Source organism: Lycium barbarum, chromosome 1 (genome assembly GCF_019175385.1).
Source record: "Lycium barbarum isolate Lr01 chromosome 1, ASM1917538v2, whole genome shotgun sequence".
NCBI lineage: Eukaryota > Viridiplantae > Streptophyta > Magnoliopsida > Solanales > Solanaceae > Lycium > Lycium barbarum.
In genome coordinates this window covers 153,465,783-153,479,118 of record NC_083337.1, presented here as the reverse complement: position 1 = coordinate 153,479,118, position 13,336 = coordinate 153,465,783, and the positions used below count along the sequence as shown (strand labels likewise).

General features: G+C 40.0%; 1 protein-coding gene and 1 non-coding gene across 2 annotated transcripts; both read right to left on the bottom strand.

Moving 5' to 3' along the window:
• Positions 1 to 8,320: 8,320 nt before the first annotated feature.
• Positions 8,321 to 8,393, bottom strand: TRNAA-UGC (transfer RNA alanine (anticodon UGC)). Its single transcript has one exon. It is a non-coding gene; the product is annotated as a tRNA-Ala (tRNA).
• A 2,310-nt stretch (positions 8,394 to 10,703) lies between these two features.
• Positions 10,704 to 12,871, bottom strand: LOC132618135 (dormancy-associated protein homolog 4-like). The gene is made up of 3 exons (XM_060333228.1): positions 12,255 to 12,871; positions 11,355 to 11,430; positions 10,704 to 11,189 (listed from the first exon to the last, which is right to left on the bottom strand). Exons 1-3 carry the CDS (start codon positions 12,562 to 12,564, stop codon positions 11,162 to 11,164), a joined length of 414 nt encoding a protein of 137 aa, XP_060189211.1. The 5' UTR covers positions 12,565 to 12,871; the 3' UTR covers positions 10,704 to 11,161.
• Between the last annotated feature and the right edge of the window lie 465 nt (positions 12,872 to 13,336).

Genomic DNA, 13,336 nt, shown 5'->3' with positions numbered 1-13,336 from the left:
TAAATGGGTCGCAGCACAAGCACTCGAGAAAGTTAGGGAAAAAGAGGTCATTGATTTCATTTACGATCATATAATCTGTCGATTCGGGGTACCGACAGAGATCACGTGAGATAACGGGAAGCAGTTCATAGGTAGCAAGGTTAGCAAGTTTTTCGAAGAATACAAAATCAAGAAAATCCTATCAACCCTGTATCATCCGAGCGCGAATAGTCAGGCCGAGTCTACTAATAAAACCATATTGCAGAATTTAAAGAAGAGACAGGCCGGTTCTAAGCACCGATGGAAGGAGGTTCTGCCCGAGGTTTTATGGGCTTACACACAACGGTAAGATCAAGCACTGGGGAGACTCTATTTTCCCTTATATACGGAGTCGAAGCCCTGATATCCGTCGAGGTTGGTGAGCCAAGCTTAAGATTCCGTTATGCCACTGAGAACTCGAACCATGAAGCAATTTCCGTCAATCGGAATCTCGTGGATGAAAGAGGGGAAGCTGCTCATATCCGGATAGCCGCACAAAAAAATTGAGGATGCAAAGGTATTATAATCGGAGGACCAACCTCAGACATTTTCAGATTGGGGACTTGGTACTGAGAAAGGTCACACTTCATACGAAGAACCCTCACGAAGGGAAACTAGCCCCGAATTGGGAAAGACCGTACCGAGTCACTGGAATAACCGGAAAAGGTTCTTATCAGCTCGAGAATGAAGACGGACAACAGCTGAAAAACAACCGGAATGTAGCACACCTAAAACGATATTACTGTTGAAGGTACGAATAACTTTTCTTTTGCTTTCTTCTCTCTCGATCTAACCATGCAGGGATACAGCCCGAGGGACAATGAAACAGCACAACGGATGCTCGGAAGTCATAGACTTAGGACTGAAAGCACGTGCTGCACTCTTTTTTCCTTCGACCGTTTTGTCCCGAAGTGGGTTTTCGGCAAGGTTTTTAATGAGGCAGCGCCGAACAGCGTGCTACGCATATAGAGCATACCGATCAAAGACCGGGGACTGCACATACCGGGCTAATAGTACCCGAGACCTCATACTTCGGACTCAAATACTAGGGTACTATTAGACCATGAGTTACCATGAGTTAGGTGATAACTATGTAAAAGGCAAGGCCTGAACGATAGGACCAGATGTAAGGACACTTAGTTTGTTCTTGCCGTGGCAACAATTACGAATGCATCTCTGGCCGGTTTTTTCAATAAAAAGCTTACTTCGATCAAAAGGATCTGATGTTGCCAACTACCGAAAACTATGGCGTAAGAGTTAAAGACTACGGTCTAAACTATGGCGTAAATAGTTAAAGACTACGGTCTAAGAAACATATGCAAGCTCGAAAGCTGCGACCTAAAACGGTCAAACACCACGGTCTAAAAGCTACGATTAAAAACATATGCAAGCTCGAAAGCTGCGACCTAAAACAGTTAAAGACCACGGTCTAAGAATGCAAAAATGTCATGATCGAGTCTATCGTGCAAATTATGAATAAAGCAACGACTAACGTCAACACGGACTAAAACCCAATCATGAGCCGTTACCATTTGAAATTCTGGCCGAAACAATATGGAAAATTATAATGAAGGCATAAACCGAACAAACAATGAACCTAGGAGTACTTTGCAAATATCAAATACAAATTTTGATTCATACATACATAAAGTAGATTTATAAAGGCTCAGAATAGTGGCCTCAAAACAAAGGTGTATAAACAAAGAAGGGACACAAGGCCCCGAACCTAATCTTCATCCGACCCCTCGGCCTCTTCACCGGCTAACTCGAGATCGATATCTGAATCCTCAGGATCGAACGCAGCCTTTGCTTCCGCTTTAAGCTTCTTGGCTTCCTCGATCAGATCTGAAAAGTCCACACCAGTGGCTTGAACTTCTTCAAAGGTTTTCCTTCGGGATAAGCATCGCTCGTACTCAGCACGAAGATTACTAGCCTTTTCGGCAGCAATGACATCGGCCTTGTACTGCTCTAACATGTCATCATGACCTGAGATCTGATCAAAAGCCTTTCCATGCTCAGTTTACAGATCGGTGATGACCCGGTTCAGTCAATCCTGTTCCGCTTCGGCCGTAGCAAGTGATGAGATAAGGCCATTCATTTGTTCCACCGACGCCCGAAGTTGCTCCCGGAGAACATCACGTTCGGCCACAGCACCGATGGTCATTTCGTGGAGGACAGTAAACTCGGGCTTGATCCCATCCAGCTCTGCCCGAAGTTGATCGATCTGGCTAATATAAGCCCGGGCCTGAGAAGGAAGGGCGTTAGCATCGGCCGTTAAAGATTTATTGAAAACTTCGAAAGCCCTTACCTTCTCTGCCAGCTGATCGCGTTCCCGCTTAGCCTCAGCAGACTCGTTTCGAGCCACCGCTAAGTCCGACTTCAGGATAGAAATGTCTGGAAGAGACGAGATGTATTGCAATTTCTGCTGGTACAGATCCATGAGCTCGTCCACCCCCTGATTTTTGCTTTTAAGCTCCTCCTTGAGCCGACCCACTTTATGCCTAAGCCGGTGAAAGCAGGCATGATTAATAATTAAGCACGGAGGCCTAAGAGAGAAAGAGGAACGATTGTAAAATAAGGCATGAAGTTAAAACTAGATAAAAGAAACACAGGAACAAAACTTACCCGGTTCAATGCCTGCTGGGCCTCGTTAAAAAAGCATGATTCGCTGGCTTCGTCCATTTTTTTACGGTCCTCTTGGACACCAGAGGGTATAAATAGTTGTCCACCCTGACTGGCCCCGACAGCATGTTCATGTCAGCCGGCACCTTAAAGGTTATCAGCCTCTTTCGATTTGGGTCGGAACTAGGGGCAGGAAATCGCTTCTCCAACCTAGGGCCGAAATTAACCCCGAAACGATCGGCCATGGGGATGGCCAACTGCTCAAAACCTGACATACCCGGAGCAGGTATTTCATAACCCTCATGACCGGCTATCCTCTGCTCGGCCACCTTGCCTTTGGATTTTTCGTCATCGACAGGAATATCCACCAATGGCGGCGGAGAATCCTGTATGCAAATTATCATTTCAGATGAGGCCACAGCTTGTATCAGAAGGACGGAACCAATACCGTACAAAGGCGGAATAGTAGGTACGTTACAACCTGCTACCGATGAGGTTGCCTTCGATCCAGCGGCTACGGCTGGCAGTTTTCAGTTTCTCGAGTTAAAGTATGATCGGAGGCCCCGATGATCCCTGCGTCTGTCGACCTCGAGATACCACTCGACTCAGCCGGAATTCGACTTGAGCTTTCCACAAAAGATGGAGTGATTACAACAGAACCGGTCAAATTATGCTCGAGGAGCTCGTCAACAAGATGATGCCCACCCAATGCCTGATCATCATCGTCAGAATGGTCCAATAATTGACCAACAACCTCGGCGTCCAAAGCAGGGACCGAGATATCTTCCGTCGAGGTCTCTCGAATAACAACCCTTGATATTTTCTTAGCCTGGGAAGAAGCTCGAGATAATTCGGAGTATTTTCTTTTCCTCCTTTCAAGTTTCAACTAGGTCTCCCTAATAGGGAGCTTCGATAGCCTACTCGTCAGCTGAGGCCTCGGTAGTTTCCTGGCCCCGAATTTTAGTGGCCTTTGACAAACCTGTGAAGCAAAAAGAAGAACAGTCATTACCTAACTAACGAGGCATATTGCACAGAGTAGAAAGGACGACGCTCCAAGGGAAAGGCTTACCATGGGTCCCGGCCTCCCAACGGGACCAGGACAAATGCCTCCAGGTACGTTCGGCATAAATGAGTTGGGAACGGATTTTCCCAATCCACTGGTCGAGGTTAGGAACCGCACCAAGGGTTCGGATAAGCGCTGTATACACACGAACAAGTAAAGGTTCAGTATAGACACATGCACGCGGTCGAATCGCATCAACATGAAGTTACTTACGGTTTGGGTTCCATTTCTCGGGAAACGAAAATTTGTCAGCGGGAATCAAATCCGCTGTCCTTATTCGGACAAACCTGCCCTGCCATCCTCGGTCTCTATCTTCGTCCAGACCAGACAAGGGCGCTTTTCCAGCTCGTTTTGAGAGTTTTATCATTCCCCCTCTGAAGACATGGGGCTATATAGCCGAAGTAGGTGGTGCACCGTGAACGGCATGTTCACGTTTGTAGTAAAATAACGGACGAGCACAACGATCCTCCAAAATGACGAGTGAATTTGGCCGAGGGTAATCTCGTATCGCTTGCAGAAATCGACCACCACAGGGTTGAGTGTGCTGAATGTGAAAGGGTAAGTATAAACACTTAAGTACCCTTCCACGTAGGTCGATATGGCTTCATTCTGGTCGGGAATAACGACCTCTTTACCTTTCCACCCACAGTCTTCCTAGACTTTCTCGAGTTTATTCGGGGGTATCATGCACAAATAGGCTGATATTTTGACATCCCGATCCCCCTGTTGAGAAGGTTTCTCGACTTTGAAGTCCCGAATGGTCGAACAGTCTTGAGGAACAAAGTCAGTCAGAAGTGGTTCTGGTTTAGGAGCCGAAGACGTCTCACCGGACTTAGCCTTTGAGGATTTGCTCATCCTTTTGAAATTATGAAGATAAGAAAGTTTTGAATGAGGATTTGAAGATTGAACAGGAAATTAAGAAGAAGATATGAAGGTATGAAGGTTTGAAGATATGAAGATCAACGTATCCAGTTCACACGAAGGTAAAAATTCCCTTTGGTAAAAATCGAAAAGTGAAAAAAGAATTGGAAAACTTGCTTTTGTAGAGTGGGACCGAGACGATTTGCCTTCTGCAACCGTCTTCAGAGCCAACGGGGCTTCGACACGTGTCGATGTCAGACGGATGTGATGGATGTGACCTTGATCCTATCTAATCATGGGAAGCGTACGCGAGAAGGAACCTAGGCGTCCACTCATCCAACAGATCGTGCTTAAACGGGTCGACCTTCCGAAGAGACCAAGATCGGGACCTCGTACGACACCTTCATGATCGAGTAAAGCTTCCGAATATTTCGCAAAGGATGTTGTTTCGAACTAGTCGTGGCCGAGTTTAATATCAAGATGCTCGATTACGGTGGTCGGTAGCAAAATATGTCGGGTTTTTCGGATTATGGAATAAATGATTACTGATCGAATATAACAAAGGCATATACGAAGGTTTGGGTACAAACAATACACCTAGAATGCTCAATAAAGTCCAATAAGAATCAATTTTCAAAGTTCCATTAAAGATTTTTTCCATTTCATAAAATTTCGACTATGCCGGATACATCAGTACATCAGAAAAAACAGAAGAAACCCTACTCTACGACCAGTAAATGGAAAATAAAAGTAAGGCAGCCACACCCTTACTCAACTTAAAAAGTCGGAGGATAAGGTCTGCGAGTCTAACCACGGGATGCGGCAAAGACGGGTGATACCGATTATATGTCCCCGTGACATGCACCAGAGGTGGATGACCCGGGGATATTCAATCCCGGTAAATCTTCCTCATCGAGCACAATCACTGGCGTAGTTTCACCTGAAGGCATTTCCTGATAGGTCCCCATAATATGGCGAGTTCGAACTCGAGATCCAACCCCTGAATGCACAACGGGAAAACTTCCAGCCTCCCTGCGTCTAGGTGGCCTCGGTGGAGCGGGTGTTCTTCTTCCCCGAACTACGTCCTCAGCTACCGACTTTCCTTTGGAAGCCCTCCTCGTCCGAAGTTCTGGAAACCAAAGGTATCGAGTTAAGATATAATACAGGGAAATGGAGGTCGAAACGATCAGATTAAGAAGTTACCATGGTCTTTGCCTTTCCACCCTTCAGGTGCCATTCTTCTCCAAGAACCGCCTCAGGCTACGAGAAGCCCGGAGAAGGGCAATCGACTATTCAAAAATAGCAGTTTCAAGCGTGGGCTCAACCGGATCCGGTGAAGGGTTCCACACTTTGGGAAAATCGACAGATGGTGGACGGTGAAGTTGAACCGTGCGAATCATCACGAACCGGTGAAGCCATCCTCGATCATGATCGTCTTCAGGGTCGATTAGGCTTCGGCTTCCCCTGGGAAGCAACTAAACAATTCCCCCTCGGATCACCTGAGGTATATATAAATGAAGCAAATGATCGAGGGTAAAAGCGACTCCGGCCGCATTGGCCAACTTCTCGATGCAGAACACGAGCATCCAAATTTGCGGGGCGATCTGCCCGATACATATCCGATATCGACGACAGAAGTCCTCGATTATTCTATGAACAGGGAGGGTGAACCCTATGAAAAAAGGATAAGTGTATGATAATGAGTAACCGGCAACGTGATGATTCATTTTCACACCCTCCCCAACGGGGAGGAGGTCGACGTCTACGGCTAGATGACAATCTTCCCTGACCGTAGTAATGGCACTATCACCGATACAAGATTCGAAATCTTCCACCGGGTCAAGATGACGAAGGACTTTACAGTCGTTCGTATAAATAAAACCCGACGGAACAATACCAACAGCAATAGATTCTAACTCCCTATCAGAGCCAGCGGCTCCAGTTGATGGCATGAATGAATGCTGATCTTTACCCTGAGTCAATAACGGTACGTAAGCCATGATCGTGGAAGGTCCTCCTTAACAAAAGGTATTCACACCCTGGAGCAAGAAGATTGAAGATCCGAAGAGTATTATGGGCTCAATGCAGGAATATCAGTAGGTTTTGAGGTGAAACAAAGTTAGATTTGAAGAAGTGCAGATGCATGGAAAAGAAAGAAGACATGGGCTTTATATAGAAAGAGATTTAAGAGATCTTGTAGTGTATCAAGGATTCTGATACAAGGAGGATTCCCCAAAAAGATTTGGCGGCTGGGTAATAATGACCTAGCATCGCGCAGAGTGAGATTTGACTTAAAGGTCCCGTCCTAGGTAATTGGAGGCGGCAGCTCAGTTTATTTGGGTCCATTCCCCGCTGTCAGTAATTGTACCTCGGGAAATAGGGGGACTATCTGTATACGGGTAAAACCAAGGGCACAGGCACGCTCGATTTCCCGTTGTTATGGTTATGCTCGGTCACGGTACGACCGTCTCACAGGGAACGAGGCTTCGAGTTCGGACCGGGATGAGGCGATGAAGGAAGGGCGAATGACTACCATCAGCGGGAGACCGAAATATCCGTCCTCAACCGGATATTTCGGCGTCGGTCTCAGCAATACAGCTGTCACCAGATTTACTTGTTTTATTTAGAATTGTACTAGGGTTGAAACTCCTCTACTATATAAAGAGGATGTTATCATTCATGATAGGGGTTGGCAATAGCAAGGAGAGAAGTAGTTTACATTAACAATCATAAGAATCCTATTAAATCCATTTCCATCTGTTCTTTAGTTCATTTTTATTATACCTCGTGTAAGTTCGTAACAAAGGGTATCGACCTCGGTTTCTATACCCGAGGCCAGACGCAATTAACAAGTTGGTCAGATCTGCTTCTCTGTTCACTTATTGATATATCTCGTCATCTAATCTTGAATTGAATTTAGCCACATATCTTTGGCATCACGCATAAATTTAATTGTTTTCTGTTTTAAGGTTAAACAAAATCCACATTCTTTAAAGAAACATAATTGAATTAAATTAGTTTGTTCTATATATTAGTCAATGAAATAGAAAGAAAAAAAAAACATAAAATAAAGTTACGTGATATTTGTTTTACACTAAATCAAAAAGAAAGGTTCCCGTAATACCTGTAATCATAAAAGAAGCATATGTTACAAGCTAAATCCTCATGGGAGGACTGTGAAAGTACACCTTCTTCCCCACCTTGCTTTTACGTTTCGGATTGAGTTACAAACTTGCAAAAGCAAAGGAGCTCGGATTTAAAGTTATCCCTAAATATATAAATAGTATAAAATTTATTTTATTGAATTTTAACATGCAATAACATGTTAGTTAATACTATTTTTACCTATTTACCAAATTAATACTTCTAAGGAAATTTTTATGTACTCATTTAATAAGTGGCTTGATTTAGATATTTTTTATATTGTTAGTGGATGATTTAAACTCTTCTTTCTTTATATATATATATAGATTGTACGTTAACTAGAGAATTGTGTCATTCATCCAATGTATAATACTTCATTATCGTAATGATTCCTTTGCAACATGGTCGAAACCTTTTACCTATTTTAGTTGGGTTGACACGACAATTTTGTGAAAAATTATTGAAATCTTTAACTCTTAAATCAAAGATCTTAGATTCAAGTTTAGGATAAAGAACCTATATATGGTTAACTGGGTTACATATTATAGATGAACTATAAATGGAATTGCAAAACGAGTTTGGGTAATCAGAAAGTGAAAATTGCACAAAAGGTGGAGATGCGGGGGATCGAACCCCGTGCCTCTCGCATGCAAAGCGAGCGCTCTACCATTTGAGCTACATCCCCAACTGATAGTTTCACTCTCTATAATGTAAATTTTACTTAGTTGTTAATTTCCTTTCATTTGCCAGTTCTTACTATATATGGAGTTTTGTGATATCGATGTTGCTAGGGTGTACAAAGTAAACTGACAAACAGCACCAAATCGATAAACCGAATCAAATCGAAAAAAAACCCGATTAGTGGTTTGGTTTGATTTGGTTTGGTGTGTTGAAAAAAAAACCCGATCATAATTGGTTTGGTTTGGTTTTAGCTAAAAAAAGTCAAACCGAATCAAACCAACCCGACATTACATGTATTCAATTTTTAAAATATTTTATACATAAAAATATTTATTTGTAATGTAATTTATAAATATTTCTTAATTTTTTCGTAGTTTGTTATCTATTATCATATTATTCAAGCTTGAACTTAGAATTTTGAATGTCAATAAGTTTTATATCTTATGGATGTTAGTAACTCATATAAAGTCCACCAAAACCAACTCAGCACTAATACTAACAAAAGAAATTCAATTTACCACTAGGAATGAAAATAATGTTGGATATCTATTTTTTAGTTTTGTATAATTGGTCTAGAGAGTGAAAATGCATAACTTAAGTTTTTTTTTTCTTGTCATGTAATTAATACTTATTAGCCGTACTTATTTTAGTATGACTTAGTATTTTTAGATTATGGTCATTTTCTTTATGGCTTATTAATTAGCAATATTTATTTTAACCGATTTTATTATCTTTTGTTGAATATGTTATTACAATGTCATCACTCTTATCGCATTTTGTGTTATTTTCTTATGAAACATCTTAATTATATAGTTGTATCTTGCTAGGACTAAAGAAATATTTGAAGTAAAAGTTATATATTTTGTATCAAGACTATTCCGAAAAAAACCCGAAAACCTTGAGAAAACCGAATAACCCAAGAAAATTCGATGTTGAAAACCCCGAATTTTATTGGTTTGGTGTATAAATTAAAAAACCCGATGCAATTAGTTTGGTTTGGTGTTTAAAAAAACCGAACCAATCCGGTTCATGTACACCCCTGATGTTGCATAAACTCTTTTGAAATTTATACTCTAATAAAATCAACGAGAATGTGCAACCTTCAGCTACAACACCATTTCCCTCGACAGTAACGAGATTATCATAACACTTCTCTCACAAATTAAGAGAATTTAGTACCTTTATACTAAGATGAATTCCTCCAGAAAAAAAAGAGTTACATCAATAGCACTACTTAATAGGAGTATTTTTACAACGACTTGCAAGTACTAGTATTTGGAAACACGGCGGATTAATACTTCTAATAACTAAACCCTTGTACGTAATTACAATTATAAAAATATTATCAGAGAGCTTTTCTTGTTCGTTTCAACTTATATAATCATAGTTAAATGGTAAAATTTCTAGTACCGTTGAGGGGTCCCCTATATATCTTGAAAGTATAACTTGTTTTCTATTTTCTTCTGCTCTACTTATGGTTAGATAACTTGTTTTCTATTTTCTTCTGCTCTACTTATGGTTAGTGTTAGAAACTAACTGTGACATTAGCTCAACTTTGGGGACTTGTTTTCCAGCAGGAGGTGTTATGAATAAGGCCACAATAGAGGACCCATTTGGAGAGTTGGCAAATTACGTTTGGGACCCGATTAAAAAAAGCATGTGAGATGGCTATAAATAGAAGATGAGATATTCCATCTGGACTATGCTAATAGTTATGTCATTTTCTTTTACTTAGCTATTTTGGAATACTCCCTTTTCTATTTTCCTTTTCCTTTTGTTCCTTGGTTATTGATTTGATGAACAATCTGATTGTGAGTTGCTTTTATTGATCAATACAAAGCTTAGTTTGTTACAGGAGGCCACTTCCTATTTCTGTTTTGACGTTGTCAACATTCTGAAAATTAAATATATTGCTAATAATTCGAGTTTATGTCTTTTTGTTTTTCAACAAAAGTTAGTGCAGTAGTACTACTCTTTTATGACTTACTCAAAAAATTGAATTGTCTTCACTTACCGTAAAACCTGGTGGGTAGATCAACCTACACATCCGATTTCACTTTATGTGATGTAGTTTGATCCGGCAAAAAACTTTAAGTGAAAAAAAGAGAGGAAGAAATCATTGACACTTGTGGTTTTAGTGTCAAAATAGTTGGATTATAAGACTTTTGAAACTTGTGATATTAAACATGTTTTAGTACTTCATGAGCTATAAATTTTTCTCATTAAGAATAAAATGAGAAGTTTATAATATGTGTCATTTTTATAAATTGAGAGGAAGAAAGTAATTGCTATATATGTAACAATGCCACCAACAAATTAAACTATAGCTTCATTCAAGTATTTATTGAAAGAGCATTATTATTGTGGAGTACATCAAACTCACAACAGACTTAACCATCTAGAGAGATATATAGCAGGTCCCAAAGAGGGCCAATCTCCACTAAAATAAGAAAAGTCAAAAGGCATCACTCCAACAGACGGAGGAAGCATAGTTACAAAGAAAGTCAAATCTCCTACAATTGTAGTTTCTCTCTCCCTGATATTAACATTAATCATCGATATGATGCAGCGGCTCCTTCACTACTGGAACCTTTTTATTTTCGTTATATATATATATACACACACACACTAATATGTACAGATTAATTATATATGCACAACATTGGAAATTCTCTTAATTAGCAGCCGGTAACCTTTCTGTCAGTTTGATTTGCGAAAGGCTTAATTTCTATCATTGCAGCAGCCATTTCTTCACACAGTAGTTACTACTCTTCAACGATCCCAAGCACTCAGCACTATCCTGCAAAATAATCCAACCAAATCCACAATTCTTGTATGAGAAATTAAGAAGTACATTACAAAAGAAAAGATGCATGCATGCTTTTAGAAATTAGAAAAAGACAAAGGCAAAGGAACGATATGGGGCAATTATATGATCAAGGAGGGAAGGAGAAAGAATATGAACCAATCATAGTTCGGTGACGGTTCCGTATTCGCTTTTCCCTTTGGTTTCTTCTTGAAATTCCTTCGTGGTGAGCTTGCTATAGGAAAACCCACAAGAAAGAAAAAACATTTATCAAACACCAAACACCTCAAATAAAAAAAGGGGAAAAGGTGTAGTTTTTAATTCTATCCTTCATTATATTTTGGAAATTGGAACCATTATACTCTTCTTATTAGCAAATCGTCTCATATTTCTCATTGAACGTAACAAAGCTCAAGCATGAATCAAATGAAAAAAAATATGAAGACCCTTTTTCGTTAATTTTGAATAAGCATGTATTTGCACATGTTTCATTTTAACTTATTTTCTTTCTAGGTAATTAGTGAAGGAGTAAATAATATGAAGAAAAAAAAAGTTTAGGGGTTTAATGGATCCCGCATAATTTAGGTGTGTAGTTCATTGGAATCAAGCCAGTCGATCCACGCACGGAGTCGTAATCGGAGGTGACCTGCGTGCCAGGAGTGGTAGCCTGGACCTAAGAGGGGTGTTAACCGTGACCAACTAGGCCCAACTGTGACAAACGAGGCCGTTGGTTCTCAAGCGGGAGCGATTGTTATGTGTCAATTGTCCCTCATCGATTAAAGTAAGAAATGTTAATAGATTTATAGACCAACCTCTCTCCCACTTATCAGACTAGTCTTTTTGGTTGGACTCTCCTGTTTATTCCATAACATTACAATCTCGTTATAGTTTAAGTATGTTTCTATGCCTTAATCCTTAATCAGGATATAAATACGTGCAAACAAAAAAAAAAAAGATAAAACTAATATATTTCATAGGATGTATTAATATTTCTGATCAATTATGAGAAAAAATAAAGAGGATGGAAACTAGAGCATTAAATCTGGAAAGAGAACTAACGTGCAAATGGCGAATTAGAAGCACTAGAAGTAGCTGGAGAAGAAGGAACAGATCCAGAATCAGGTGTAACATTTCCACATCTTGCAGCTGAAGTTGAGTTACTGCGTAAAATCGTAATGCTCCTCGAAACCGGGATCAAATCATCAATGTCAGCACCACCGCCGTGGTGATGACGGCCAACCTTGGTGGGTGATGGCGGAGTACTGGTGGCGCGTCCAGCAAATGAATTATACTTACGTAGTTTACCTAACCCTGAATCAGGTGCTGGACCCGCAAGTGTCTCATCCCATAATTTGTGAAGAAAACCCATTATTAATCAATCTGTTAATTAATAATAACCCACAAGATGAATAATCCAATGAAATAAATCCCCTAGCTAGTAGTTTAATTTTTTTATTTTTTTTTCTGTTTTGTTTTCGTTGTTTTACTGTGACAGTAAGTAGTAAGTAATTCGTTTTTGTAACAACCGTAATTGAGGTGATGCTAAACGTCTAGATGTATATGGAGGGAAGTATATAAGGCGGGGGACACCACCAGAATGCGACTGTTACAACTTTACAAAGAGAGAGGTAATTAGAGAAACGAAAATTTAGAAGATGAAAATTTATTAATTTATTAATATGATGTTATGGTGAAGAGAGGCTTTTTATAGAAGAGATGAGATGGATTAGGTAAAGGATTTGATGGTTGAGACATGGTTTTAAGCAAGTGGACGACCGGTTAATATGGCTTTGTCTCAAGCCATTGGAATTTTTACTGATATTAATGAATTCTATAATTAGAAAAGTGCTCTGAGTCGTACGTGCATTGTTTTGCTATTTTGTTATCTGCTTTCACATATTTGTAAACACATGTATAGCAATAAGATTACTTGATTAGTGCAAATTATGTTTGATATCTTAAAATTGGGTCACAATAATTTATCAAATTATCCTAAAACTTTATTAAAAATGTTTTCTATTAAGAAATTCTTTTATCTCATTACTCAAATAAAAAATGGTTAATAAAAAGTCCCAGCGCACCCTGATCCTGCCGGTATTTTTGCTTGAAGCAAAGCCAAGCTTAGATAGTAGCAAGCCCGA

What these genes read in the sequence shown, in the direction of transcription:
- LOC132618135 (XM_060333228.1), bottom strand. Translation starts at nt 12,564, where the DNA reads ATGGGTTTTCTTCACAAATTATGGGATGAGACACTTGCGGGTCCAGCA. An exon ending in TTCTAATTCGCCATTTGCAC is followed by an intron (nt 11,431 to 12,254) that starts GTTAGTTCTCTT and finishes GTTTTCCTATAG; the next exon opens with CAAGCTCACCACGAAGGAAT. An exon ending in CCGTCACCGAACTATGATTG is followed by an intron (nt 11,190 to 11,354) that starts GTTCATATTCTT and finishes ATTATTTTGCAG; the next exon opens with GATAGTGCTGAGTGCTTGGG.